Genomic DNA, 27,440 nt, shown 5'->3' with positions numbered 1-27,440 from the left:
AGTGTTCACAGCGCGTCACTTTTTCCACATTTTCTTATGTTACTGCCTTATTCCAAAATAGAATAGAACTATTTTTGTCCTCAAAATTCTACAGACACTACCACATGATAAACAATGTGCAACGTTTTTTTTATTTTATTTTGCAAATTAAAGTCAAAGTACCACTGATAGTCACACACATTAGGTGTGGTGAAATTACCCTCTGCATTTGACCCATCCCCTTGTTCCACCCCCTGGGAGGTGAGGGGAGCAGTGAGCAGTAGTGGTGGCCGTGCTCGGGAATCATTTTGGTGATCCTAATTCCAACCCTTGATGATAAGTGCCAAGCAGGGAGGTAATGGGTCCCATTTTTATAGTCTTTGGTATGACTCGGCCAGGGTTTAAACTCACGACCTACCGATCTCAGGGCGGACACTCTAACCACAAGGCCACTGAGCAGGCTTGTTTAAATAAATGTATTAAAAAGAAAGAAATCACATGTTCATAGGCATTTACAGCCAGCACAGGAAACAAAGATAGGTGTGCCAAGCTTGAGGCATCGCATACAAAAAGACTTGAGACTGTAATTTCTGCCAAAGCTGCATCAATAAAGCACTGAGCTAGGGCTGTGAATACTTATCTACATGTCATTTTTTGTAGTTTTAATACATAGCAAAAAAAAAACCCAAAAAACTTTTCACTTTGGCCCTGCTTACACTGCACACCAAATCTAAATTTTTTTTGCCAGTCTAAACGCTCCAAAGTGCTTCAAATCTGATCTTTTCGCATCAGATTCAGGCCACATCAGGAGGTAGTCCAAGACTATGTTTACACGGCAGGCCAAAGTGGCCCAAATCTGACTTTTCCAATTAGAATCTGATCTTTTTAAATGTGACTTCAGTCTAAACACAATGCGACCTGAATGCGACCCATATGGGATTTTTTTCATCAGCTTTGAGCAAGCCACGTGATTCGTGTGCGCGGGAGGAAAAAACAGCCCGCCAGCGGAAGTGGATATTGATCACAACATCCGGTCTGGTGAGCAAAGTCTATTTTTGACCGGCAAATTTTCCGTGCATCAATGGTCAATAGTGTGCAATTAATAGGCGATATATAATATATGAATAAATATTTGGATTCCAAAGAATTAGCGATTGTTGAAGGACCGGAATTGACGCTGTGGGGCATTTGCTTACATGTGAGTTGAAAAATAAAGCAAACGTTGAGCCACGCTGATGTCCGGGCCTCCTCCACCTAACAACCATAAAAAAGATTCGAACCCTGCCAAATATATTACACCAGTGTTTTTCAACCACTGTGCCGCAGCACACTAGTGTGCCGTGAGATACAGTCTGGTGTGCCGTGGGAGATTATCTAATTGCACCTATTTGGGTTAAAAATATTTTTTACAAACCAGTAATTATAGTCTGCAAATGATGTGTTGTTGTTGAGTGTCTGTACTGTCTAGAGTGTTATACTCTTCCATATCAGTAGGTGGCAGCCGGTAGCTAATTGCTTTGTAGATGTCGGAAACAGCGAGAGACAGCGTGCAGGTAAAAAGGTATCTAATGCTTAAACCAAAAATAAACAAAAGGTGAGTGCCCCTAAGAAAAGGCATTGAAGCTTAGGGAAGGCTATGCAGAACGAAACTAAAACTGAACTGGCTGAAAAGTAAACAAAAACAGAATGCTGGACGACAGCAAAGACTTACTGTGGAGCAAAGACAGCGTCCACAATGTACATCCGAACATGACATGACAATCAACAATGTCCCCACAAAGAAGGATAAAAACAACTGAAATATTCTTGATTGCTAAAACAAAGTAGATGCAGGAAATATCGCTCAAAGGAAGACATGAAACTGCTACAGGAAAATACCAAAAAAGACAAAAAGCCACCAAAATAGGAGCGCAAGACAAGAACTAAAACACTACACAGGAAAACAGCAATATACTCAAAATAAGTCAGGGCATGATGTGACAGGTGGTGATAGTACACCTACTTTGAGACAAGAGCTATATTGATGCATGCTTGGTTATGGTTTAAAGTCATATTCAACAATTGCGACAACAACTTTTTATTGTCGACTGAGTTTCGTTTTTTAATGATGTCTGCTGGTGGTGAGCCTCCGGATTTTTCCAACGCAACAAATGTGCCTTGGCTCAAAAAAGGTTGAAAAACACTGTATTACACTATATACATCCATTCATACATTATATTACTTTCATTGATTTTCACATAAAAAACACTATTTTTTAACGTGTGGCAACCATACCTATGGTGGCAACCTTTTTCTAAATTTTGTAGTAGTAGTAGCAACTTCCTTGTTCATTAACGGAATCCAGTCTAATTCTATTGTTTTCGCTTTGTCGAACTGCGCATGCAAGAGACGTGGAGGCCACATTGGGGTCGCATTGGGGCCTGTGCGCGTTTACCCTGGAGTCTGGTAAAGATCACATTTTACTTGCAGTGTAAATAGTCGGACAAAAATCCGATTTCGAAAAACGCAGATTTGGGCCACTTCGGCCTGCAGTGTAAACATAGTCATTGTGGAGTATTGTCTGTAGAATTTTGAGGACAAAAAGGACTTTATTTCATTTTGGGATAAGGTTGTAACATAAGAAAAAGTATACCTATATCTACTTGATATCCGTTGCAGCCGATCACTCTGGAAGGGGGTCTCTTTGTCTATGGTCCCTTCTCAAGGTTTATTCATTTTCCCCAGTTGGGGACTGTCGGAGGCAGATATTTACATATATCCGAATTTAAGTGTTACTTCTTTTATTTCATAGTCATATTTGAAAACAGCTCATGTTTTTCCATTTGTTCTCTTTCTGTTTGTCTGCAAGTAAACTGTGTGTGTTAACCTTGAAGCTTTGGAATGTTAGAAAGAGCGATAATGGGCATTTGTTTTGGCTAGAGAGACATGACTGCCAGGGACTTAAGAGGGGAGAGGGTTTGGTCGGGGAAACAGACCATCTTAGTGGGGCGATTGAATGTTCTATGCTGGACTGGTGTCAATGTATATATGCAAAGCTTTGCAAATATATTACAAAATACCTATTCTGTCTCTGGTGGTTTTTCAACTCAGCGTTAAGTGTCGTAAAGAGCTTGGGAGCGACTTGTGACTTGAATTCCCTGGGAGGAACAACTGGTCATGAAACGCAACAGGACTTTTGAGCATTTATTTGCCCTGATGTGGGTTTAGATCAGGGTTATGTTGTGAGTTTGTTAAGCCCTTTGAGACACGTGTGATTGAGAGCTGTATAAATACATTGTGATTGATCTACGTAGTCCTCTCTGGAATAAGACAGTTGAACCTGGGGTGAAACGACTTTTAGTGTTTGTCATGTCAAATTGTAAATATATTCTATTCTTTTACAAGATGGCGTCACAACAAAACAATTGTTACTCTAAAAAGTGTGAATGTAAAGCTGGAGTTTAGAATAAGAGCTGGCTAACTAATTTGACATGGTTGTAAGCCTTGATGCAGTTTGGGTTGGTCGTCACATGTACAGTATATATCTATATCATATTCATATTTATATCTATACACAGCAGGCTGGCCTGTTCAGGTTCCATGCTTTTTTGTCATTAGGATGCAAATGCAGTTCACAGTGTGACAACCCGATGAAAACACTGCTGCTTATGCACCTTTTATCCTTTCCTTTCTGCTGGAAGTTGCCACACAGGTGCTCAAACTGTGTTCAGGTGGCCACTGCATCACCTGCAGCTTACCTCAGCAAGACACGCCTTCATCTGAAAAGGTGTGTTTGGGCTCCTTATGTCCTTGTCATCAAGGGGAGTCGCAGTGCATGCTTGAATTCATGTGTTCCTCCTAATGAACCGTGGCTTCCCAGTGTCGGCAGCACTCGTGCAGCCCCACACCGTGACACTATCGCCACCACGCTGCGTGTAGGTAAGACACGATTATTGTGCTACTCACTTGTATAGCCAGCTATTTAGACAATATTGTGTGGAGTCGGTTTTAGTGGATAGTAAATCTATACTGCTATACAAGCTGTACACCAGGGGTGGCCAAACTTTTTCCACTTAGGGCTGCACACGGAAAAATCAAAACATGCAGGGGCCATTTTGATCTTATTCATTTTCAAAACTAATACAATATGTAGATTTTATTTTTAAAATTTAGGTCTCTGCTCAAGTTTAGTCCCGGGGACTAAAAATGTTAAAAATAAGTAATTAAAAAATATATATACAAAACCCAAAACCAGTGAAGTTGGCACGTTGTGTAAATCGTAAATAAAAACAGAATACAATGATTTGCAAATCCTTTTCAACCTATATTCAATTGAATAGATTGCAAAGACAAGCTACTGAATGTTTGAACTGAGAAACTTTGTTATTTTTTGCAAATGTTAGCTCATTTGGAATTTGATGCCTGCAACATGTTTAAAAAAAGCTGGCACAAGTGGCAAAAAAGACAGAGAAAATTGAGGAATGCTCATCAAACACTTATTTGGAACATCCCACAGGTGAACAGGCTAATTGGGTGTTACTTTGCATGCAGTCAGCTTTTGGCCCACGGCCCAATTTTTTTTTTAATTTTTTTTTAGCCCAATGCAGCACGCCAGTCAAAAAGTTTAGACACCCCTGCTCTTGATCAACTTCAGGTCTATGTCGATATAATTTTGTAATTATTTTATGTTTTGTGCGCTTTTTTTCAAAACCCTGTATTTATGGCAAAAACACAAAATATAGAATATTCTCCCCAAAAAGATTTTCAAAGTGGAATATTTGATGTGAAGTAATTGGAGCCTTCAATAGGTCAATAATGCATAAATACATTGATTTCAATTCATTATTCGTTTTGCCCAATGACAGTTAAAAATAAAAATTTGACAAAAATTCTTGGGGATCCAAATGGACCCCACTCATAGAAGTCTTTAAAATAAGCCATACATTGTTTTTTCTTGAAACACTTAAGTCTCTAGATCAGTGCTTTTCAATTATTTTCTGTTCTGTTCAATTATTTTCTGTTCTGTTCTGTTCTGTTAGGGTTGGAATTGGGGGTTAAATCACCAAAATGATTCCCGGGCGCGGCCACCGCTGCTGCCCACTGCTCCCCTCACCTCCCAGGGGGTGATCAAGGGTGATGGGTCAAATGCAGAGAATAATCTCGCCACACCTAGTGTGTGTGTGACAATCATTGGTACTTTAACTTTAACTTTACGCCCCCCCAGGAAGAAGAAAATATATTGCGCCCACCCCATTCTCCATCGTAACTATAAATAGTATAATTTGTCTATAATATTGTTATAACTATTCCTCTGCATAACATTGTAAGTAGAGGTGGGGGAAATAATCGATTTTAACGGCATTGCAATTCAGACTTGGACAATTATAGAATTGATTAAATGAAGTAAATAAAGTAATGCAGAGAGTTCTAAATGTTGGCTGACTGCAGTGAGCCACCTCACGGAAAGATCACTGCCTCACGGAAAGATCCAACCAGCTCCTTTATTATCAGGCAACTATGGTCCAGTTTTCCCCCACATTTTCATTAATTTAATAAATGTGGGAATTAATTTAACTGTTTGAATTTTTTTTTTTAAGTTGCAAGTGATTAACGGTTATTTAGTGAAACAAAGAAATAAAATAAAACAAAACTGCATCAATATACATAAATTAAAGTTGCAGCAATAATCAATTTTTAATCGAATCTTAGCTCCTGAATCATAATCGTATTCGCATTGTGAGGTGCCCAAAGATTCCCACCTCTAATTGTAAGCTTATAAACATTAAAGAAAACAACACTCGTTTCCCACCGTGGTTACAGTGAAGCTAAGTGATTCATACGTGTCATCATATATCATATTCTGGTACGGCAAGAAAAAAACCTTAATCCCTGAGGTCACGCATAATCTAGATAAAATTAAGATCCAGCCAACAATTATAGATTTTATGGTTTGTTCTATGCCCTTTTTGTCAAAGAAAAGTTGTTGTTTTATATGGCAAACACAAAATATGCAATATTATTGCTCAAAAATATTTAAAAAGTGGAAGTTTTGATTTGTCAAAAATTCATAACAACGTTGATTTTGATGCGTTATTATTTTTGAGCAATGACCGCTTTAGAGAAAAAAAACAGCCTGCATGGCAGCTCTGTGTTATTAGAGTCAACACTGCAACTTTTTATCGTTACATTTCACCGGTTTGCTCTTTTTATGTTTTTTTATAAAAAAAATGTGTAGAATAAAACATTCGCTGCATGCCGCGAATGGCCTCCACGCAACACTATGGACACCCCCGCTGTACACTGACTATTCTAAAATATATCCACATTGACAGTGTTGTCCCCTGAGAAGCCATACATGCTAAAATGTGAGGATACTGTATCTAAACAGGCATGGGGCCAATCACCTTGACGGGGAACTTGAGCTGGTTGTACACCTCAGACATCAGAAGGTTATGGCTCAGAGTTTTTCTCATCTTCATGATCCTCACAATGGCGGCGTCGATCTGATACTGTCGATCCTGGAAGACCCTCTCAGTGGTGCTGGCCTGCTCCTCCACCTGCAGGGAGGACAACCACCTCAAGGTTATTGTCCACCAACACGACACCATGGCGGGTACGCCGGAGCGAAGCTATACCGTTTCCTTCATCTGGATCTGGTTTATTTTGATGCGGAAAAGCCTGTGTTTGAATTCGTCGTTGCACGAGAACTTGTCGCCGTCTTCCACGTCTTTGCTTTTGGGGATTTTGGTGAGGACGCGCGCTTTGCCGCACGCCAGCGACTGCAGAGTGCGACGCAGTTCGCTGTCCTCTGTAGAGAAAAAAAATAGATCAGTTGTTTTGTCTTTTACATGAGACCTTGGTGCGACCAGGTGCACCTATTCCTGTGGCCAGTTTGATCTCCTCCAGGGTGAACTCCTCCCCTTCGTTGAACATCAGCAGCACCAGTGTTTGGAAAAGTGACACCTGCAGCTCCTTCTTGCCCTGGTGTGATAAAGAAGACATTGTTGAGATATCACAAGAGGCAGTGCGTCACAGTAACCCAGAAATAAACCACCCGCCTCTTTAAATTCCGCTTTTAGGACACAATGGCCGAGTGTCGACTGCCACTGCAGCTTCCTGCCACTGTGTTTGCCCAGGTAGAAGGTCTTGAAGATCTCCTGCAGCCGCACCATCTGGACGTAGATAACAGCGGCGTTTCAGAGCAACACGTGGCACATTAACGACATGTCGGGTCATAAAGGAAAAATGGCGTCTGTTAAAATATTTGCTCTCACCTCGGCAGGCAGGTGTACTTCCATGGGGATGTAGGTGGGCCAGTAACCCATAGTGAGGATGTTCACCGTCAGCTCAATGTTTCCGGGAATGTTTTGGCACTGCATATGCTGAAAGGCAGGAGACATGGCCACATCAAAAGACATTGGCGTAGAAACATTATTTCTTCTGGTTTAGTTGGAACCTTTGCAGTACGATAATTCTAAATCGCCATTCAAATTTTGATCCTGGTCCTTTTAATGAGCACATGCTTGTCTTTCCAATGACGGGTCTGCATTATGGCACAAGGCAAATGACTAACTGTATGTTCATTGAATCTAATTGTAAACATGTGTTTCTAGATCACAGATGCACCTCAATAAATTTGAATGTGGTGCAAAAGTTATTCCGAGGGGTCATATTATGATTTTTTTTCCCACATTTAAAACACTTCCTATTGGTCTACATAACATGTAATGGTGGTTCTTTGGTCAAATTTTGTGTATATTTTTGTTCCACAGACCCTCTTCAAGCGGCTTTTTGGCTGGCTCTTCAATAAGCTCCCGTTTTGTGGGAGGTTTTATTTATGTGCCAAAGCCCTCCTTTAGACCAAGCCCCTTCGACTGCGTCTCCACCCCGTCAGCCATGTTGTAGTTTTTAGCGCTTTGGATTATTTTGGTACTTGACACATGTTACAGTTAGCATTTTAGCATGCTAGATTTTTTTTAGCTATTTAGCAGGAATACACCCCGGTGTCATATATTTGGGTATTTCACTAATGCTAACTGTAAGCACGCTATTGTTAGCATAGTACTGTTACCATTAGAGATGTCCGATAATATCGGACTGCCGATATTATCGGCCGATAAATGCTTTAAAATGTAACATCGGAAATTATCGGTATCAAAAAGTAAAATTTATGACTTTTTAAAACGCCGCTGTACGGAGTGGTACACGGACGTAGAGAGAAGTACAGAGCGCCAATAAACCTTAAAGGCACTGCCTTTGCGTGCTGGCCCAGTCACACAATATTCACGGCTTTTCACACACACACACAAGTGAATGCAAGACATACTTGGTCAACAGCCATACAGGTCACACTGAGGGTGGCCGTATAAACAACTTTAAAACTGTTACAAATATGCGCCACACTGTGAATCCACACCAAACAAGAATGACAAACACATTTCGGTAGAACACCCACACTGTAACACAACATAAACATAACAGAACAAATACCCAGAACCCCTTGCAGCACTAACTCTTTCGGGACGCTACAATATACAACCCCCCCACCCCAACCCCACCCACCTCAACCTCCTCCCAAATTCCAAGCTGATGTTTTGAGGCATGTTAAAAAAAATTATGCACTTTGTGACTTCAATAATAAATATGGCAGTGCCATGTTGGCATTTTTTTCCATAACTTGAGTTGATTTATTTTGGAAAACCTTGTTACATTGTTTAATGCATCCAGCGGGGCATCACAACAAAATTAGGCATAATAATGTGTTAATTCCACAACTGTATATATCGGTTGATATCAAAATCGGTAATTAAGAGTTGGACAATATCGGAATATCGGATATCGGCAAAAAAGCCATTATCGGACATCTCTAGTTACCATGCTAGCTTTTTAGCGTATATTTTTTGCTCCTTGACGCTTTTTGGCCAGCATTGAGCATTCACACAAAATTTCTACTTAAAATGCATTTCTAGTTCTTTGAAAAAAAAGATACAAATTTTACTGGTTTGGAAGGCGAAAACTACCAAAATGGCTTCTGCATCCTTTGATTTGTCAGTCTTCACACATCTTCACAGCACAATGAACTCTTTGCACATTCTTACCTGTTTGAACTGCACCATGATGTCTTTCGAAAGCTCCATATCTTTAAACATGCCCTCCAGTTTGCTGGTGAAAGCTGCTCCACATTCTGCAGAGGGAGGGTCAGGGAAAGTGAAAGTGAAAGTCCACACTCTGTGTTATTCTCAGCAATGTGAGAATGCTTTACCATGTTTTAGTTTTGACAACATTGACTTCTCAGCATCCACCGAAGCACTTTTCCCCACCAGTAACCTCTTGGCCAGATCCTTCTTGTAAAAGGCCTCAAAAACATCTTTGCCTAAAAGATCACAAGCATGTTATTAATATTCACAGACAGGAAAGCACTTTCATTGTTACAATGCTGTTCAGTGTTACCATAGATGAATCTAAATATAATCATAATCTTGTCCAGCATCTTTTCCAATTCCTCATCGGTCGCCTCCTTGTTTCCAGCTCGCAGTTTAGAATCAACATGTTTGGCTGGAAAGGAAGCAACATTTAGAGTGGATATTCATTTTGAATTTAACAGACTAATCTAAAACAAATGGGGGGGGAAAAATCCACCTATGAGCTCGGCGGGCTTATTTGGCCGCTTGTTGATGAAGGTTTCAAACGCCTCCTTCATGGCGTTCACAAACTTCTCGTTCTTCATGAAGCACACGTCGATGATGTGATCCACCTTGTCTTTGAAGTCCAGCAACTCTTGCACCATGGTTTTGTCTTTTTCAGGATTGATCACAATTGTGCTTCCGAAAGCCTAACGGAATGAGTTCACACGCAGTGAGAATCAAACGCACATACATTTAACAATAAATAATTCAGCTCAACAGCAGAAGCGTGTATGACACAGGTGTCAAACTAAAGACGCGGGGGGCCGGATCGGGCCCGCTGCACCATTTAATTGTGGCCCGCCACGTCATATTTGTCGACATATTTTAACAAGGCGTGTGTGGCCCGCACATCATTTCTAATTTGGTCTGCCTTGTCATTTTTAACGCAGCCCGCCACATCATATTTATCGACATATTTTAACAAGGCATGTGTGGCCCGCCACATAATTTCTAATGTGGTTTGCCATGTCATTTTTAACGTAGCCCGCCACATCATATTTGTCGACATATTTTAACAAGGCGTGTGTGGCCCGCACATCATTTCTAATTTGGTCTGCCTTGTCATTTTTAACGTAGGCCGCCACATCATACTTATCGACATATTTTAACAAGGCATGTGTGGCCCGCCACATCATTTCTAATGTGGTTTGTCATGTCATTTTTAACGTAGCCCGCCACGTCATATTTATCAACATAATTTAACAAGGCGTGTGTGGCCCGCAACATTATTTCTAATGTGGTCTGCCTTTCTTGTCATTTTTAAAGTGGCCCGCCACATCATTTTTACCGACATATTTTAACAGGGCGTGTGTGGCCCGCACATCACATAATTTTTAACGCAGCTCGCCGCGTGATATTTAACGTAATCTGCCTTGAAAATTTTAACATAGCCCGCTACGTCATATTTGTCAAACATATTTTGACAAGGCGTGTGTGGCCCGCACATCATTTCGATTGTGGTCTGCCTTGTTATTTTTAATGAGGCCCACCACAACATATTTATCGACATATTTTAACAAGGTGTGTGTGGCCCACACATCATTTCTAATGTGGTCTGCCTTGTCATTTTTAACATAGCCCGACACATAATTTTTAATGTGGCCCGCCACGTCATATTTATCAACATATTTTAACAAGGCATGTGTGGGCCGCACATCATTTCTAATGTGGTCTGCCTTGTTATTTTTAAATTGGCCTGCACGTCATATTTATCAACATATTTTGACAAGGCGTGTGTGGCCTGCACATCATTTAGAATAGAATAGAATAGAATAGAATAGAATAGAATAAAAAGTACTTTAGTGATCTCTGGGGGAAATTCAGCACCAGTTCGCTCACAATAGACAACAAACACTTATTTCTATTGTGGTCTGCTTTGTAATTTTTAACATTTTTAACTAACGCCACATCATTTTTAATGTGGCCCGCCACGTCATATTTATCAACATATTTTAACAAAGCGTGTGTGCATTACTTTTTCACACACTCTTGGGATTCTCTCAATGAGCTTCAAGAGGTAGTCACCTGAAATGGTTTTCACGTCACAGGTGTGCTTGAAGCTCATCAAGAGAATGCCAAGAGTGTGCAAACCAGTAATCAGAGCAAAGGGTGGCTATTTTAAAGAAACTAGAATATAAAACATGTTTTCAGTTATTTCACCTTTTTTGTTAAGTACATAACTCCACATGTGTTCATTCATAGTTTTGATGCCTTCAGTGACAATCTACAATGTAAATAGTCATGAAAATAAAGAAAACGCATTGAATGAGGAGAAGGTGTGTCCAAACTTTTGGCCTGTACTGTATATATTCACTATTTACAAGCGGCCCTTTAAGGGCAGCCTTATTTGCAATGTGGCCCCTTAATAAAAACAAGATTGACACCCCTGATGTATGGTAATTATAACATTATCTTCATTATTGATCAACATTCATAGCTTAATGCTTAAGTTGAATTCAGCATTTATTTCTAAATAATGTTTGTCTGATTTTTTTTTTTTCTACATCAACCTTTAATCTCTCTACGTATTTTAATTTATTTAATTTTCTGTTACAGGAGGAGCTGGACAAAGTGGCTGTGGAGAGGGAAATCTGGGCTTCTCTGCTTAGGCTGCTGCCTCCGCGACCTGACCTCGGATAAGCGGAAGAAGATGGATGGATGAATGGAATTTTCTATTATTTATCAATTTATATTTTTCCTATTTTATTTACACTTGTTACTTACGTTACCATTTTTATTGTGTTCTTTTTAACACCTTTTGTTTTTTCTTTACTTTGTACTTGATCCCCCCACAAAATACATTTTTAAAAACAAAATATAAACCCCTGAATTACTGAGTATCATTCTGTTAAAGACATGGTGTGAATGAATCAGGGTAGGATTAAATATGTTGTCCTTTTCAGACATGTTGAAATGAAAATGTCATGTTTTCTTCACTGTTAAGAAACAAATAAAATATTATATCCAGCAGTGAGAAAACACAGAGTTAGTTACCTTTATGTACTCTATCCAGTGCTGCAGGAGCACCTGAACCCCACCTCGCACTCGACTGAAGAGCTGATATAGGAGTGAAAGATCTTCAATCCTGTTTTCATCCAACAGGTGCGTCAGACCTGGAACAACAAGTCACAATCAATAATAATAATAATAAAAAAAAGTCTCCATATTGTGTTCATGCTGTTTACCTTTTTGTAGTGTTGCTGTGAGATGTTCTCCGAGCAGCTGCTTCTCCACTGTGGCAATAAGCGGCTTTCTGGAAGGCAAAGAAGCAATTTCCCAGTCTTTTATTTCTGTTTCAATTATAAACAAACAGGCCAATGCTTACTGTGTGCTCTGGTCTAAATATGTGATGACTCTGTCCGCCTCTTCCTCCAAGCGTTTGTTGACATGATGCAGATACTCGGGTACCTGCAAGCACATTAAAAACTTAGTCGGATGCAATCAACTTGCCGAATTCTGCTCGATCTCGGGATTTGTTCACTTTATGAGACTATTTATTCCCACAGGAAAAAAAGGAACTAAAATGAATTTGTTCCAGGGTTAAATCGTCAACAACATAAAACCTTTATTACCTGCGTGGGCTATTTTAAAGCAATATTTTGACAGTATTAATGGCCATGCTACTGTAAAAATATGCTAATTGGACAAACAGTCTTGACTTAAATAACGGCAAGATTGCGTGCACAATAATGGCAAAAGGCCCGGAGTAACACTTTTTTTTTCAACACTATTATTGGTCATACAAGTGTAAAAATATGTTTTTCCTGAGATGGAGCAACCACAATTTGCTGACTAGCTATTTAGCTTCCTGTGTAATAGTACAGAACAATGGCGAGTCAGAAGTGACATCCAGATCGTATTGGCAGATTTAAACATGGCGCTTTTACACGGGTGGAAAAACAAGAAAGGCTACAAATTTTATATATATATATATATATATATATATATATATATATATTGGGCGAACCAAAGATCTGTGGGCTGCGTGACCCTTGATGCAGGTTTAGATTTTTTCTCTGAGGTGCACATCATGCTCTGCTGGAGGGTCTTGGATGCGAGGCAGATTACTTTTGTGATACAAAAAGCCAAAGAATAAGCAATGCACCCACCAGCAACTACTCATTGAGCTGAAGCATTGTGTAAAAGAAACCCTGCATAATGATCAAATGAAGAATTTATGCAACTTTTGTGGCCCAATTTAGGGCTGTCAAAGTTAACACGTGTGGCAGTAGAGTGGAAAAAACAAGTTGACTTTATAAGCTTAATTGTGTTTAATTGTATCCATTAAACCATATCAGATTGTATTTACAATCCGCAAAGTATGTGAAAATACTGTCTAGACATCACAAAATGCCACAAATTCAGTCAGCCTTTTTGAATATTCCGTCCGAACGTCCGTAGATTGCGTCACTGGAGTAATGCTTCTGTACTCTGACTGTTGTATCAGATCAGTCATACTGGAAATGTGCAAAAATTAGAGAGACATGTGCTTTCTTTCTTTCTTTAGTTTATTTCGAACATGAACACACTTACATCATAATACATCACACAATTTCATATCATTTCATTTTACATCATGCCCGAAAAGGAGTAGGAAGAAGCAAAGCTTATTTACTCCTACCCCTTTCCCCCTTCAAAGCGTTTACAAATATATAGAATCATTTACTGACCTTTTTATATAATAAAATAACATCTATGAATTAGTATACAACAGTTTTGTAATATGTAATTAATTAATTAATTCAGTCATTATTAATATACTGAGATGAAGAATATCTTATTTTCAATAAGGTTGAAAGTATTTCTCATAATTCTTCTTCTTTGTACTCTGTAAGCACTATTATTTTGAACAACCTCTTAAACTGGATCATATCAGTACAATTTTTAACTTCTTTACTTAATCCATTCCATAATTTAATTCCACATACTGATATGCTAAAAGTTCTAAGTGTTGTACGTGCATATAAATGTTTTAAATTATTTTTTCCTCTAAGGTTATATTTCTCCTCTTTAGTTGAGAAGAATTGTTTGGTAGCAGGTTATAGTTTGCTTTGTACATCATTTTAGCTGTTTGCAATTTTACCAAATCACCGAACTTTAATATTTCTGACTATCATTCACAATCCTTATATAAGACATGAACACATTTTTTATTTATTTATGCATTTTAAGTCGTGAATAAATGAATGCATAAAAAGTCAGCTAACAATGTGGTCAATGGGGGCTCTCTATTTCGCCCACAAAAATCTCTAAATAACTATCCAAAACCCGTCAGCAATACTCTTCATACATATCATGACCTGAATATTAATCTAATATTAGCAATGTTGCTATTATAAGCGCTAAGGCAGACATAGTATTTTTTAGCGGCGGAGATAGCACACAGCGAAATAGCCCTTTGCTGATTTACTGTGTGCTTACCGCGATGTCCTGCTGCTCCCGCATCATCGCTTCTCGGCTCGTCCAAGTTATTCTAGATTATAAATCATGCCCCTTATCTGGATATTAGGAGGATTTAGCCATAAATCTTAAAGTTGTTCATCTGTGACATTCAATTCATACACGGAGATTGAGACAAACACACAAAATCGAAGACAGTGTCTGCAGGGAGACTTTTCCTTGTTCATCTACACGGGAAGATATTGATATCCTATCAGTTGTCATCACAGTGAGAGCCGACATCGTACAGTAAGCTATCGTTTTATTATTTTTCTAGTTTGTATTTCTTGTTTAGCACTTAGCAATACTGCTACATGATGCTTAGTGTTTCACTAAAGCTGGATCAGTTTAGCAGAGCCTCTAAAATTTGGAGATCATCCTCCTTTTATTCAGAATCAAAAATACAAGGTTCTGGATCACAAGTTACCCAAAGTAATCGTTGGCTCTCACAAAGTCTGCATGATTTGCATTGTTGTTGATGTGGAAGGGATCTGTTCTTCCTACCACTACGTCACACAATGATGTGTCTGGCTTCCTCTGTATCTCTCAAATTGGCTCTGGAATCTCTGTGAGATTGATACTATTTTGATCATATCTATTTAATCAACCAAATATTATATAAATTTACTTTGTAAGTCTTTCGGTGTCATAAATCAGATATTCATGATAATAGCTTCAATATAGAGGCAATTTTTTTTCCACTCGACTGGTACTTAAACTCGTGCGACTAATCATGTTTGAACGCAGCTTAATCAATAATTTATTTTGACCGCATATGCTCTTTTACCTCAGGCGCAGATGCTTTTAGGTTAGTGATCAGGTCAATGCATAGCTCAGTGCAAAGTTAAATACAGAGACTGACTGGTGTGATCGCTTACAAATTTCACATCAAAATACATCCAGGTGGTACTGAACAAATAAAAAAAATGAACAAATAAATGGAGTGCGTTCAAGTAAAACCTTTTTTTTTAATCTTGTGGGCCATTCTCACAATAAAATTACATCTGTGATTGGGTCTAAAATTAAGGATTTTGACACTTGACGCCATCTTGCAAGTATGTTAACTTTTCCTATGTTAGCAAGCTTACATTAGCATGCTAACATTTTATGTTAATATTTTTTCTAAGAAGGCTAACTGTTCCTATAATTACATGTTAACATTAGCATGCTAAAGTCTTATTTAACTAATTTGGCAAATATTATATGCTTAAAGGGGTCATATTATGATTATTTTTTTCTACATTTAAAACACTTCCTTGGGGTCTAAATAACACGTAATGGTGGTTCTTTGGTCAAATTTAGAGGACAATCTTCAAACCACTTTCTGACCGTCTCTTCACGATGCCCTGTTTTGTGGGCGGTCTAATTTACGTGCCTCCACTTCGACTGTGTCTTCTCCCCATCAGCCATGTTGTAGTTTTTAGCGCTTCCCTAAGGAGGTTACTGACAGATATGTGTTCAAGCTTTACGCTACTTTGTATTAGAAATGGCAACAGCGGAGGATGCATGTGCATGTACGAGCCAGTCTGCCCCACATCAAGAGGATAGAGGAGAAAAAAAGGAGCTTATTTTGACTACAATGGCGGACTCACGCAAAGATCTTTGGGCAAAACTTTACCATATATGGAGATATCCGCTGACATCACCAATGGGAAAAACGTCACAAATTGGGCAAATTTCAAACGTCTCGCTTGGAGGAAGTATGAAGGAAGGCAAGATTGTTTTAAAAATATCTCTACAATGCCTTTATGGTTTGATTTAACATTTTCTAGGCTTTTGTAGATCCCAAATACAAAAGCCTAAAAAATAACCCAGGTACCAATAGGTAAGAAATATTGGTTTGGCATAATAGGTCTCCTTTTAACTTAAAATCATGGAGTTTGGTACTTGGTACTTTTTTTCTTATGCTAGCATGCTAACGTTTCAGGCTAGAATTTTCGCCAATTTAGGTTTAAACCTAAAAATCTTGGATTTCCTTACTTAGAGACATCATATAAGTATGTTAACTACTTATTTCTTAGCAAGGCAACATTAGAATATTTCTATGATAACTTTAGAATGCTAACTTAATTTTTGCAAATTTTGCATTTGTCTTTGAACCGACTTTTTTTGATGGAGGGGTCTATCAAAAGTTCCGCAGGAATTTACTATTTTAAATTAAGCACGTAAGTAATTTAGTGTGATTAATCAAAATGCAAAAGTGTGATTAATCTGATTAAAAAACCCTAATCTTTTGACAGCACTACTTGACTTCTGAGGTTCCACTGATTATTTAAATAACATCAGTGAACAGGAAAATAGGGCAATGCTATGATAAAAGCCTTTGTTAATCAAAATGGAACATGGCTAAGCACCCAACACCTCTTTTGGTCTCTCGTAACTTCCTTGTGTAGAGCGAGGATTATTTGCCACATCAAATATGCAGTAATCTTACGTTCTGCTTTATTGAACGCAAATATACAGCTTGGTGCAGCGTCAACAAAGCTTTTCAATTGCGAGAAAGTGCAAACTTTGTACATTGCATTTTTAATTTCAGCCTAAATTAATCCCATGCAAATGACTTCACATGATTAAACGGTTGCTGTGTGGGATGTTAACGACACGCATACTTCTTATCATTTATTTGCGGATTAGCTACTGAACATCGACTGACTTCTGACTCACTTCCCGGATTTACATTCCGGACATTTCTTTGTTTCTACTTTGTGTATATGCGTCTATTTTTAAAGGGGAATACCGCAGGGTTTTATAGTTATTCTTTATAACTGGAAGCATACAGCAAACAAGGCTTACCTCTCGCTCCTGCATCAGCCTCTGTCCTTCCGCAGCGTACAGTCGGTTAGTCTCCTCCAAAAACCGCTGCTCGAAGGAGTCTTGGTAAATCTGTCCGAGGTCAGAGTGTTTTCATTAAAGTGGTTTATCAACAGGAAGATCCCAAAGCTGCACTCTTCATCACATGAGGGATTAAAATAGCTCATATTAAGCAGTTCTTAGGAGTCCATCGGGGCAACCATATTGAGTCCTGAGTGAAGTTGAGATACCTGCAGGTCAGAGAGCATGCTCAGCAGGCTCCTCAGCAGACTGCGGTCTATCGCCTCGCCGTTTCGCTCCCGCTCGATGAGCAACAGGATGCCGTCGATGGTTTTGCTCTGCACCTTAAGGTTGCTGATGATGTAGAACCTGAAGAGGTCCAGACCCATGTCCCTGCGAGAAAGGCGGGACAACTTTAGCAGAACACTTCAATTTGTGTGCAGAAAAAAGGAACGTGGCCGATCACTCACCAGATGGATGGCAGCATTGAGTTTTGTAAAACGTAGGTGCGGTCCAAAAATAAAAATATACCCCTTATCATGATCTGTGGGGGTAAAAAACATGATGACAGTTTTTTTAAGTATAATGACCCTTTTTGAATGATAATGCTTTACAGGTCTGTGAATCTTTTGGGCACCACACGATTCGATTCGATTTTTGGGGGTAACGATTTCAGGATAGCTTATTTAGTAATACAAGTATTCTACACTACTGTAAACTGCAAACATTAATAAACATTACCGGTACCTTCCAAGCCAGGAGTGTCAAACTCATTTTAGATCGGGGGCCACATGGAGAAAAATCTACTCCCAAGTGGGCCGGACTGGTAAAATCACAGCACGATAACTTAAAAACAAAGACAACTTCCGATTGTTTCTTTGTTTAAAAATAGAACAAGCACATTCTGAAAATGTACAAATCATAATGTTGTTGGTTTTTTTTTTACACTTACATGTTGCGGTTGATAGTATTCTATCTTTATTTGTCGTTATTTACACTTTCTGAATAAATTATGTGATAATGTTCATCAGTCAACTCATTGGTGTTCATTTTCAATTTATCAAGATAAAAAAATTATTAAAAAATCTAAATACAGGATGTTATTTATGTAGTTTGCTCATTTTCCTCAACTGATGTACTCGACATATGTAGCATCATCTACAAAGATACAAAGAATTGCTATTGTGAAATCCAGTGGACACATTTAGAACAGCAGTTTCTTTCATTCAAAATTTTCGGCTCATTTTTATACTTAGCAAACTTATCCCGCGGGCCGGCTAAAACCTGTTCGTGGGCCTGATCCGGCCCGTGGGCCTTACGTTTGACACCCCTGTTCTAAGCTCTCTATTAGCCTCTATCAAAACGTTAATGCAAAAATTGAGTGTTGGACACAGCTCTTGTACTGGACCCTTATTAGGTTGTCGTAATGTACCTGCCAAAATTAGTAATGAGTACATACAAGACAATAAAATGCTAACACTACTACAAACTAAAACAGTAGAAAGTTAAATGCCGTACAATGAATCCAATTTTCAAGAAAAGTATCATTCTAACTTTTAATCACCGTATGGCAAGACGTCAGAGGCATCATTTGTGACACCTTCACCAACAAGGTGATAAAGGATTTAAGAGAAGAAAAATAAAGTAACAGGACGTAAGCTTCGCCACAGGCAGTATTTTGTTGTTTCACATGTCTTAACTTCTTTTTACACTTGTATGTCACTTACAAATTTCTTTAAAATGAGATGCATGGGAAGTGTAGATGTTCTGATCAGGGTTTTACGCTGCCGATACCGATGATCCATGAGTAAGATCGTCCGATATCAATACCGATCAGAAGTATTAACTGTGCTTTTTTCAATGTATTTAAGGTGAGTGCTATTGGAAGTTTAACAATATCAACACGATATTGAAAGTAGTTCCTTGTTCCCTTTTATGACATACAATGGTTTGAGCAAAACAAAGTCAATAATAGTACACAATAACTAAACAAAAGCAAAAATTACTTTCTATTACTCATTTAAATGATTTGGTTTTTGCCCTCAAGGTCCTCTTGTGTGCAAGAAAATATTCCCCGAGTTTGTAAACAATAACGACAAAATTATTGAGAAATTAAAAATCACCCTTGAATCAATTAAATACTGATACTACCTTTGGCATCGACGCAACCAATTTATGGATGAGTGTGCCCTCCTCTTACGTGTCCTGTACTGACTGCGACAATGATGACACACCAACAGTTGTTGTTAGGCTATCCTCTTTCTTATTAATGTTATTATATGTTATTCTACACCAAAAAAAGGTCTCTTTATTATTATTCCGCCCAAAAACTTTGGCGCACTCCACAGCCCACAGTTTTCATCCGATCGGAACCGTTAAAGTATCAAAACGTTCGGCTCGATCGGGAATCAGGATCTCCCCAAAAAAATAAAAAAATCCCAGATTACCCAGAATTCACGTTTTTCTATGTCACTTTGCCCGTTGAAAATGAATGGGACATTTTTCGAACTTGCACAATTCCCCCATTTCGCAACCGATTTGACCTTTATTTATTTTTTATTAAATCAACATAAAAAACACGAGATACACTTACCGGTACAATTAGTGCACCAACCCAAAAAGCCTTCCTCCCCCATTTACACTCATTCACACAAAAGGGGTTGTTTCTTTCTGTTATTAATATTTTGGTTCCTACATTATAGAACAATGCAGTCTGCAAGGGATACAGTCCGTGAAGCACACAGGATTGTGTGTGCTGCTGGTCCACTAATAGTACTAACCTTTAACAGTTAATTTGACTCATTTTCATTAATTACTATTTTTTATGTAACTGTTTTACTTTCTTTTTTATTCAAGAAAATGTTTTTTATTTATTTATTTTATTTTAAAAAAAAAGACCTTATCTTCACCAGACCAGGTTGTCAAAGAAATTAGATTGTTTAAAGGGTTCTTAAAACCACGTCCAGATTTGACCTTTCCACCACCCACACACTCCACTCACCTTGGAGAATCAAACTACCATTTTCCAAGTTCAAAAAAATTCCAGGAATTCACAGATTCACAGTCCACATTTTTCAACCATCTTTGACCATTCCACCTTCAAAACATTCCTATTAGTTGGGACAACAAAAGTTATAATTTTTTTCCATACAAATTCCTGATTTTCCCGAAATTCCAAAATACACATTTAAATGCAAACTGTTACTATGTAAACATTTTTCAATAAATTCCAAAAATGCCAACACCAACCCATTCATATCATCTAGGACAGGGGTGTCAAAGTCAAGGGCCAAATTATCTATGGCCCCCGGGATGATATTTGATTAGTATTAGACGTGGCCCGCAGGCCACAGCCGCCTGCTGCTGTTTTGCACGCACCAATACTCCATCAGTGTTGGCGCTAGGAATTTTCAAAATGTCATCAAGTCATAAAAATGGGGTACCACAGTACATTTTTGGGGTCCCACTTTTTTGTAACCGTTTTGAAAACAAATGATAAATGTATGCCTTATCCTGTTACCGTATTTTTCGGACTATAAGTCGCAGTTTTTTTCATAGTTTGGCCGGGCTCCAGTGCGATTTATATCTGTATATCTCACATTCTATATTGTGTTTTGGAAAAAGGTTGTCATAAACGTTACTTAATTCATTAAAAAAAATAATACAAAAGAAAACACATTTTTATGCATATGTAAATTTCAGTTATAAACATTCATTCACTTTCTTCAAGGATCTAAACTTTACCACTTCCGGTAGTTTTTTTCAAAATGTTTATTGTAATATTTTCAGAATGTGTTTGTTCTATTTTTGGCCAAATAAGACAAAGAAAACAATCTGAAGTTGTCTTTATTTTTTTAGTTTTAATGCCATGATTTTAATAGTCCGGCCTGCGTGTGCACAAATTTTCCTCAATGCGGCCCCTGAGCTAAAATGAGTTTGACACCTATTGTGGTATTATCTATATTTTCTAAAATTCCTGTTTTTAAAGCCTAGTTAGCTTAGCAATTAGCATGCCTGCTCCTGGCTTTCTCTCTGTGTGTCAGATGCTTAGCCTCGTCCTCCAGTCCTTGATAATGATACCGAAGAGACTAGTAAATGCAGTGTTTGCCGTGATGTAGGTGTTTATTATTGATTTAGTGGAGCGGCTCCACATTGTGTATGCAGAAACAATTAGATGCTGGCAGCTTGTCAGCAGGTCACCAAAAATAAATCGGCATTAATATGCAAAGGCTGATCACATACTTTTTCACGAAAATCGGCTGCATAGTGGGAAGCAATGTTACATCTTTGGGATTTGTTAAAAACCACAACTTAATTTTTTACACATATATGACAGCTTTAGAAGCAATTAGACAGTTTGACACTTAACTAACCTTGGCTATGCCCACCTATTAAGCAGCATTGTGTTCACAGGTGTATTTCCTTACTTAGGACGTACCATTTGTCTGCAGTGATCCTGCCAGCACTTGTCAATTTTCTTCAGAAAGAGCACACTGTCCAGAGCGCCCGTGAGAACAATATTAAGGCAAACGTCAGGTTAGTGAATAATAATAACAACAGCAGTATAATATTTGAAAAAGGATATTCTCTGAACTGATCGATCTGGGCCTTGATGTGGTCTTCGCACACGGCCCTCAGCTGTTTGTAAAGCTTGGCTGAGATCTTATGGGAGCACAGGTTCTCTACAGCCTGCAGAGGAAACAAGGAACACAAGCTTGAGTGAAAGGCACACACGTTTGGCGGAAAACTGGATTTGGGGAGCGCAAGCAATACCTGGTAGAGCTCCTCCAGGTTGTACTTGATGGATGTGCTGTTCTGAATGGCCTCCACCGCCTCCTTCAGCTTCTGCCACGTCTCCTGTGTGTAGTTTTCTGGCAACTTGGGTTTCTCTGTGTGTGGGGGAAAGCAAGGTTATAGTGTATATCTTGACACATACAGATAGATAAATAAATAAAAGCTCACTTCAGGGTGGGCGTGAAAAATGTTTGTCCCCTACAAAGTGAAAATGTGCCAGTGGTCTGCGGACCAAACAGCAATTTTTACCATACAACAACACCGCCAGGGAGGAATTTAGCCTCATGCCGCTATATATAAATATAATAAAACTCTGCAACTTTTATGTACATTTTTAACCTCAAAACATTCAAAAAGTCAATTTCAAGGTGTTGTTCTGTAACCAGTTCCTTCTAGATATTTCATCCGATTGATTACAAACTTTACCCAGACAGAGTACTGAGAGTAGACGTATGGAGGATGCTAAATTTTGAAGCTTATTTGTTTTTATTACAAGCCGCCTAATCTACAACGTTTTTTTATAAGACAAGTGCAGGATCATAACTTGAGAGGCTTTGGATATTTCTTATTGCCGAGAGCTCAAACCACTCGTAAACGTTTTTGTGTGTCTGAAACAAACTGGACTTACAACACAAGCAATGCCAAACTATTAATCGATTTAAACTATTATACAAACTTGGGGTCTGGTTCAAATATAGAGATGAGGGTCTTTAATTTGACCTGCTGTTGTACTCTGTCTGAAAGTGTTAACATGTGCTCAATGTTTCCTTGCCATTATTGCTATGTTGTCTATTACCATTATTGCTATGTTGTCTATTACCATTGTTGGCTTTTTGTCTATTACCATTGCTGGTATATTCATTATTCCTACATTGTTGATACAAATTATTGTTACAGTGTAATAATTATTGTTACCTGTGGTAATGCCACTATGATACAACATCTGTATTATAATCCTTGAACAAAGCAAGAATGAAGCTCATGTGAATAATCACTGAATGGAGAACTGGGGGTGGGATTAAATAAATTATCTTCTTCCCACTCCCTTTCAGGCAAAACTGGACAATCATGCATTACATACTATACATTATCTTTTGCACTATATTAATTTATATTATTATGTGTTGTCAACTTTGTACTTTTTTATGTCATTGCCTGAAATAAAAAAATAAATGAAAAAAATTAAAATGAAGGTGTGGGCGAAGAATGGCGACCAAGATTATCCTTCGCCATAGAGTGTCAAGAAGTCACAATTTTACCGTAGAGCAACTAGATAGCCTGTAAAAAAAAAAATCTATGGAATTTACCAGTTACCAGAAATGTTCCAAAAAATGTGCGGTGTTTGTTTTTTTTACCACCAAATTACTGTTGCTTTAATGTTAAAATTCTTGTGACTGAGCTACCAGTTTACACTTATAATACACTTTTTTTTTTACAGTGCATTACTATAAAGTGAAAAACAGCACTGTTATTTTTAAAGCTTAATTCTGGTGACTAAGCTGCTACTTTTTTATGGTAAAATCTACGTTCCCTATTATGGTACATTTCTGGCAACTGAGCCGCCAGGTTTTGACAGTAAAAGTCAGCGACTTAAGGCGTAAGGCGGGTGTCAGCAACCTGTGGCTCTAAAAGCCGCATGCAGCTCTTTAGCGCCGCCCTAGTGGCTCCCTGGACCTCTTTCAGAGATGTGTGAAAATGGAAAAAGATTAAGAAAAACATATATTTTTTGTTTTAATATATTTTCTGTAGGAGAACAAACCAATCGTTAGAAATCCCACTGTTTATATTTAACATACTTCACTGATGAGAGTATTTGGAAAGCACCGCTTTGTCCTACTAATTTCAGCGATCCTTGAACTCATCGTAGTTTGTTTACATGTACAACTTTCTCCGATGCTGCCACAGAAAAACATGTTTCATGCCACTCCTATGTCTCATTTTGTCCACCAAACGTTTTATGCTGTGTGTGAATGCACAAAGGTGAGCTTTGTTGATATTATTGACTTGTGTGGAGTGCTTATCAGGCATATTTGGTCAATCCATGAATGCAAGCTAATCTATGCTAACATGCTATTTAGGCTAGCTGTATGTATATATTGCATTATTATGCCTTGTTTGTAGGTATATTTGAGCTAATTTAATTTATTTCACTTATGTCCTTTGTGTATTTAATTTATATTTGCATGTTTCATTATACATTATCTGTATGTAATATTGGCTGCATTTCTGATGGTTGTTTGTGTGCCATGTTGTTCCAGAGGGGGGTGAGAGAGATAAAATGAGAACCACTGGGTTATGCTTTGGGTCAGTTTGGTTTCTGCAGTAAATACATTTTGATGACCAGGATAACCTCCTGTTATTAATAATTAACCAAGAACCAAATGAACACAAAACCACAAAGCTCAGGAACCTGCTCAGTGGCCTTGTGATTAGAGTGTCCGCCCTGAGATCGGTTGTGAGTTCAAACCCTGAGTCATACCAAAGACTATAACAATGGGACCCATTACCTCCCTGCTTGACACTCAGCATCAAGGGTTGGAATTGGGGGCTAAATCACCAAAATTATTCCCGAGCGCCGCCACCGCTGCTGCTCACTGCTCCCCTCCCCTCGGTGGAACAAGGGGATGGGTCAAATGCAGAGGGTAAATTCACCACACCTAGTGTGTGTGTGAGACTATCAGTGGTACTTTAACGTTTACCGTATTTTCCGCACTATAAGGCGCACCTAAAAACCACAAATTTTCTCAAAAGCTGACAGTGCGCCTTATAACCCGGTGCGCTTTATATATGGATAAATATTAAGATTCGTTTTCATAAAGTTTAGGTCTCGCAACTACGGTAAACAGCCGCCATCTTTTTTCCCCGTAGAAGAAGCGCGCGGTGCATGCTGGGATATGTGACGTTTCATTTCCATTTGTGTGTTTATGTAAAGACCCCAAAATGGCTCCTATTAAGTGTGTTGTCTGTCTAATTATAAATAATGCAGACGAGGCGTGTTAACTGAGTTCTCAACGTTTACTCACAGCGTGCTCATAACCACATTCTAACTCCCAGCATACAACAACGCTTCTCAGGGCTACCGCGCATGCTCGTCACTATCGTTGCATGCTGGGTAGTGTAGTTGTTATATTTGCTAGCTCATAACATCACATTAAGAGACACGCTTACGCGCTTAATTCAATACTCGCCGTCATTCCGGGTGGATTGACAAAAGACCTCCAGCCGCTAGATATTGGTGTCAACAGGGCATTCGAAGCTAGACTGCTAACTGCGTGGGAACAGTGGATGACAGAAGGCGAACACACGTGACGTTCACCAAGACAGGGAGACGGAGACAGCGCCAGACGACATTTTGGATCCCACATTCGCCCAACTTTTCAATTCGGACAACGAAGGAGAATAATTCGAGGGATTTATGAATGAAGAATAACTTCAGAAAGTGAGCGTTATGTTTATTTTGTGTGTTGTGACATTAACGTTCGAGCAACATTATGTTGCTATTGCTCTGCACTATTTTGAATTTTACTATGTTTGTGATTGCACATTTGCGTACATTTTGGGAGTGAACAGAGTTGTTAGAACGCTGGTTTTTAATATATTATTAAAGTTTGACTGACCTATCTGACTGTTTTTTTTGACATTCCTTTAGCGCAGTTAGATGCGGCTTACAACACCGGGCGGCTTATAGGTGGACAAAGTTTTGAAATATGCCGTTCATTGAAGGCGCGGCTTTTAACCCAGGGCGCCTTATGGTGCGGAAAATACGGTAACTTTAATCTTTAGTGTTAATAAATAACGATCCTGATATGCAGATAAAAAATAAACATTACTGCACGGGGGGCGTGAACAAAAATATATCCCCAAGGGGGGGGCGTGAGAGAGAAAAAAATAGTTATGCTTTGGGCCAGTTTAGTTTCTGAAGTAAATCAAGTTTGATGACCAGGACAGCGTCCAAATGGACCTCCTGCTATTAATAATTAACCAAGAACCATCCATCCATCCATCCATCCATTTTCTACTGCGTGTCCCTTTCGAACCAAAGGAACACAAAACAACAAGCTCAGGAACCTGCTCAGTGGCCTTGTGGTTAGAGTGTCTGCCCTGAGATCGGTAGGTCTTGAGTTCAAACCCCGGCCGGGTCATACCAACGACTATAAAAATGGGACCCATTACCTCCCTCCTTGGCACTCAGCATCTAGGGTTGGAATTGGGGGTTAAATCACCAAAATGATTACTGAGCGTGGCCACCGCTGCTGCTCACTGCTCCCCTTGGTGGAAAAAGGGGATGGGTCAAATGCAGAGGGTAATTTCACCACACCTTGTGTGTGTGTGTGTGTGTGTGTGTGACTATCAGTGGTACTTTAACTTTAATCTTTAGTGTTAATAAATAACGATCCTGACATGCAGATTAAAAATGAAAATTACTGCCGGGGGCGTGAAAAAAATCTATCCCCAAAGGGGGGCGTGTAAGAGAATAAATTAGTTATGGTTTGGGTCAGTTTGGTTTCTGAAGTAAATCAAGTTTGATGACCAGGACAGCGTCCAAATGGACCTCCTGCTATGACTAATTAACCAAGAACCAGCCATCCATCCACTTTCTACTGCTTGTCTCTTTCGAACCAAATGAACACAAAACCACAAAGCTCAGGAAGATAGCCCAGTGACCTTGTGGTTAGAGTGTCCGCCCTGAGATCGGTAGGTCTTGAGTTCAAACCCCGGCCGGGTCATACCAACGACTATAAAAATGGGACCCATTACCTCCCTGCTTCGCACTCAGCATCTAGGGTTGGAATTGGGGGTTAAATCATCAAAATGATTACTGAGCGTGTCCACCGCTGCTGCTCACTGCTCCCCTCGGTGGAAAAAAGGCGATCGGTCAAATGCAGAGGGTAATTTCACCACACCTTGTGTGTGTGTGTGTGTGACTATCAGTGGTACTTTAACTTCAATATTTAGTGTGAATAAATAACGATCCTGACATGCAGATTAAAAATAAAAATTACTGCAGGGGGCGTGAAAAAAATCCATCCCCAAAGGGGGGCGTGAGAGAGAATAAATTAGTTATGGTTTGGGTCAGTTTGGTTTCTGAAGTAAATCAAGTTTGATGACCAGGATAGCCTCCTCTTATGAATAATTAACCAAGAACCATCCATCCATTTCCTACCGCTTGTCCCTTTCGAACCAAATGAACACAAACCCACAAAGCTCAGGAAGATAGCTCACGGATGTGATTTGTAAACAGTAGTGTTATG

The 27,440-nt window shown here is 39.0% G+C and overlaps 1 protein-coding gene across 1 annotated transcript in view; it reads right to left on the bottom strand.

The window, feature by feature from the left end:
- cul4b (cullin 4B) overlaps positions 1–27,440 on the bottom strand; it is a 31,225-nt gene that overhangs the window by 2,864 nt on the left and 921 nt on the right. Inside the window, exons 2-19 of the mRNA XM_061976663.1 lie at positions 22,168–22,283; positions 21,980–22,083; positions 21,833–21,902; positions 17,865–17,938; positions 17,625–17,787; positions 17,377–17,466; positions 12,470–12,552; positions 12,330–12,397; positions 12,139–12,257; positions 9,599–9,791; positions 9,410–9,514; positions 9,222–9,332; positions 9,058–9,143; positions 7,234–7,341; positions 7,018–7,131; positions 6,835–6,940; positions 6,595–6,767; positions 6,364–6,516 (exon numbers count right to left, since the gene is read on the bottom strand). Of these exons, the coding sequence (XP_061832647.1) occupies positions 6,364–6,516; positions 6,595–6,767; positions 6,835–6,940; positions 7,018–7,131; positions 7,234–7,341; positions 9,058–9,143; positions 9,222–9,332; positions 9,410–9,514; positions 9,599–9,791; positions 12,139–12,257; positions 12,330–12,397; positions 12,470–12,552; positions 17,377–17,466; positions 17,625–17,787; positions 17,865–17,938; positions 21,833–21,902; positions 21,980–22,083; positions 22,168–22,283 (2,036 nt within the window). The remainder of the gene's footprint in view (positions 1–6,363; positions 6,517–6,594; positions 6,768–6,834; positions 6,941–7,017; positions 7,132–7,233; positions 7,342–9,057; positions 9,144–9,221; positions 9,333–9,409; positions 9,515–9,598; positions 9,792–12,138; positions 12,258–12,329; positions 12,398–12,469; positions 12,553–17,376; positions 17,467–17,624; positions 17,788–17,864; positions 17,939–21,832; positions 21,903–21,979; positions 22,084–22,167; positions 22,284–27,440) is intronic.

Source organism: Nerophis lumbriciformis, linkage group LG16 (assembly GCF_033978685.3).
Source record: "Nerophis lumbriciformis linkage group LG16, RoL_Nlum_v2.1, whole genome shotgun sequence".
NCBI classification, from domain to species: Eukaryota; Metazoa; Chordata; class Actinopteri; order Syngnathiformes; family Syngnathidae; genus Nerophis; species Nerophis lumbriciformis.
Note: the sequence above shows the minus strand (reverse complement) of the source record. Positions and strands in the feature narration are given on the sequence as shown.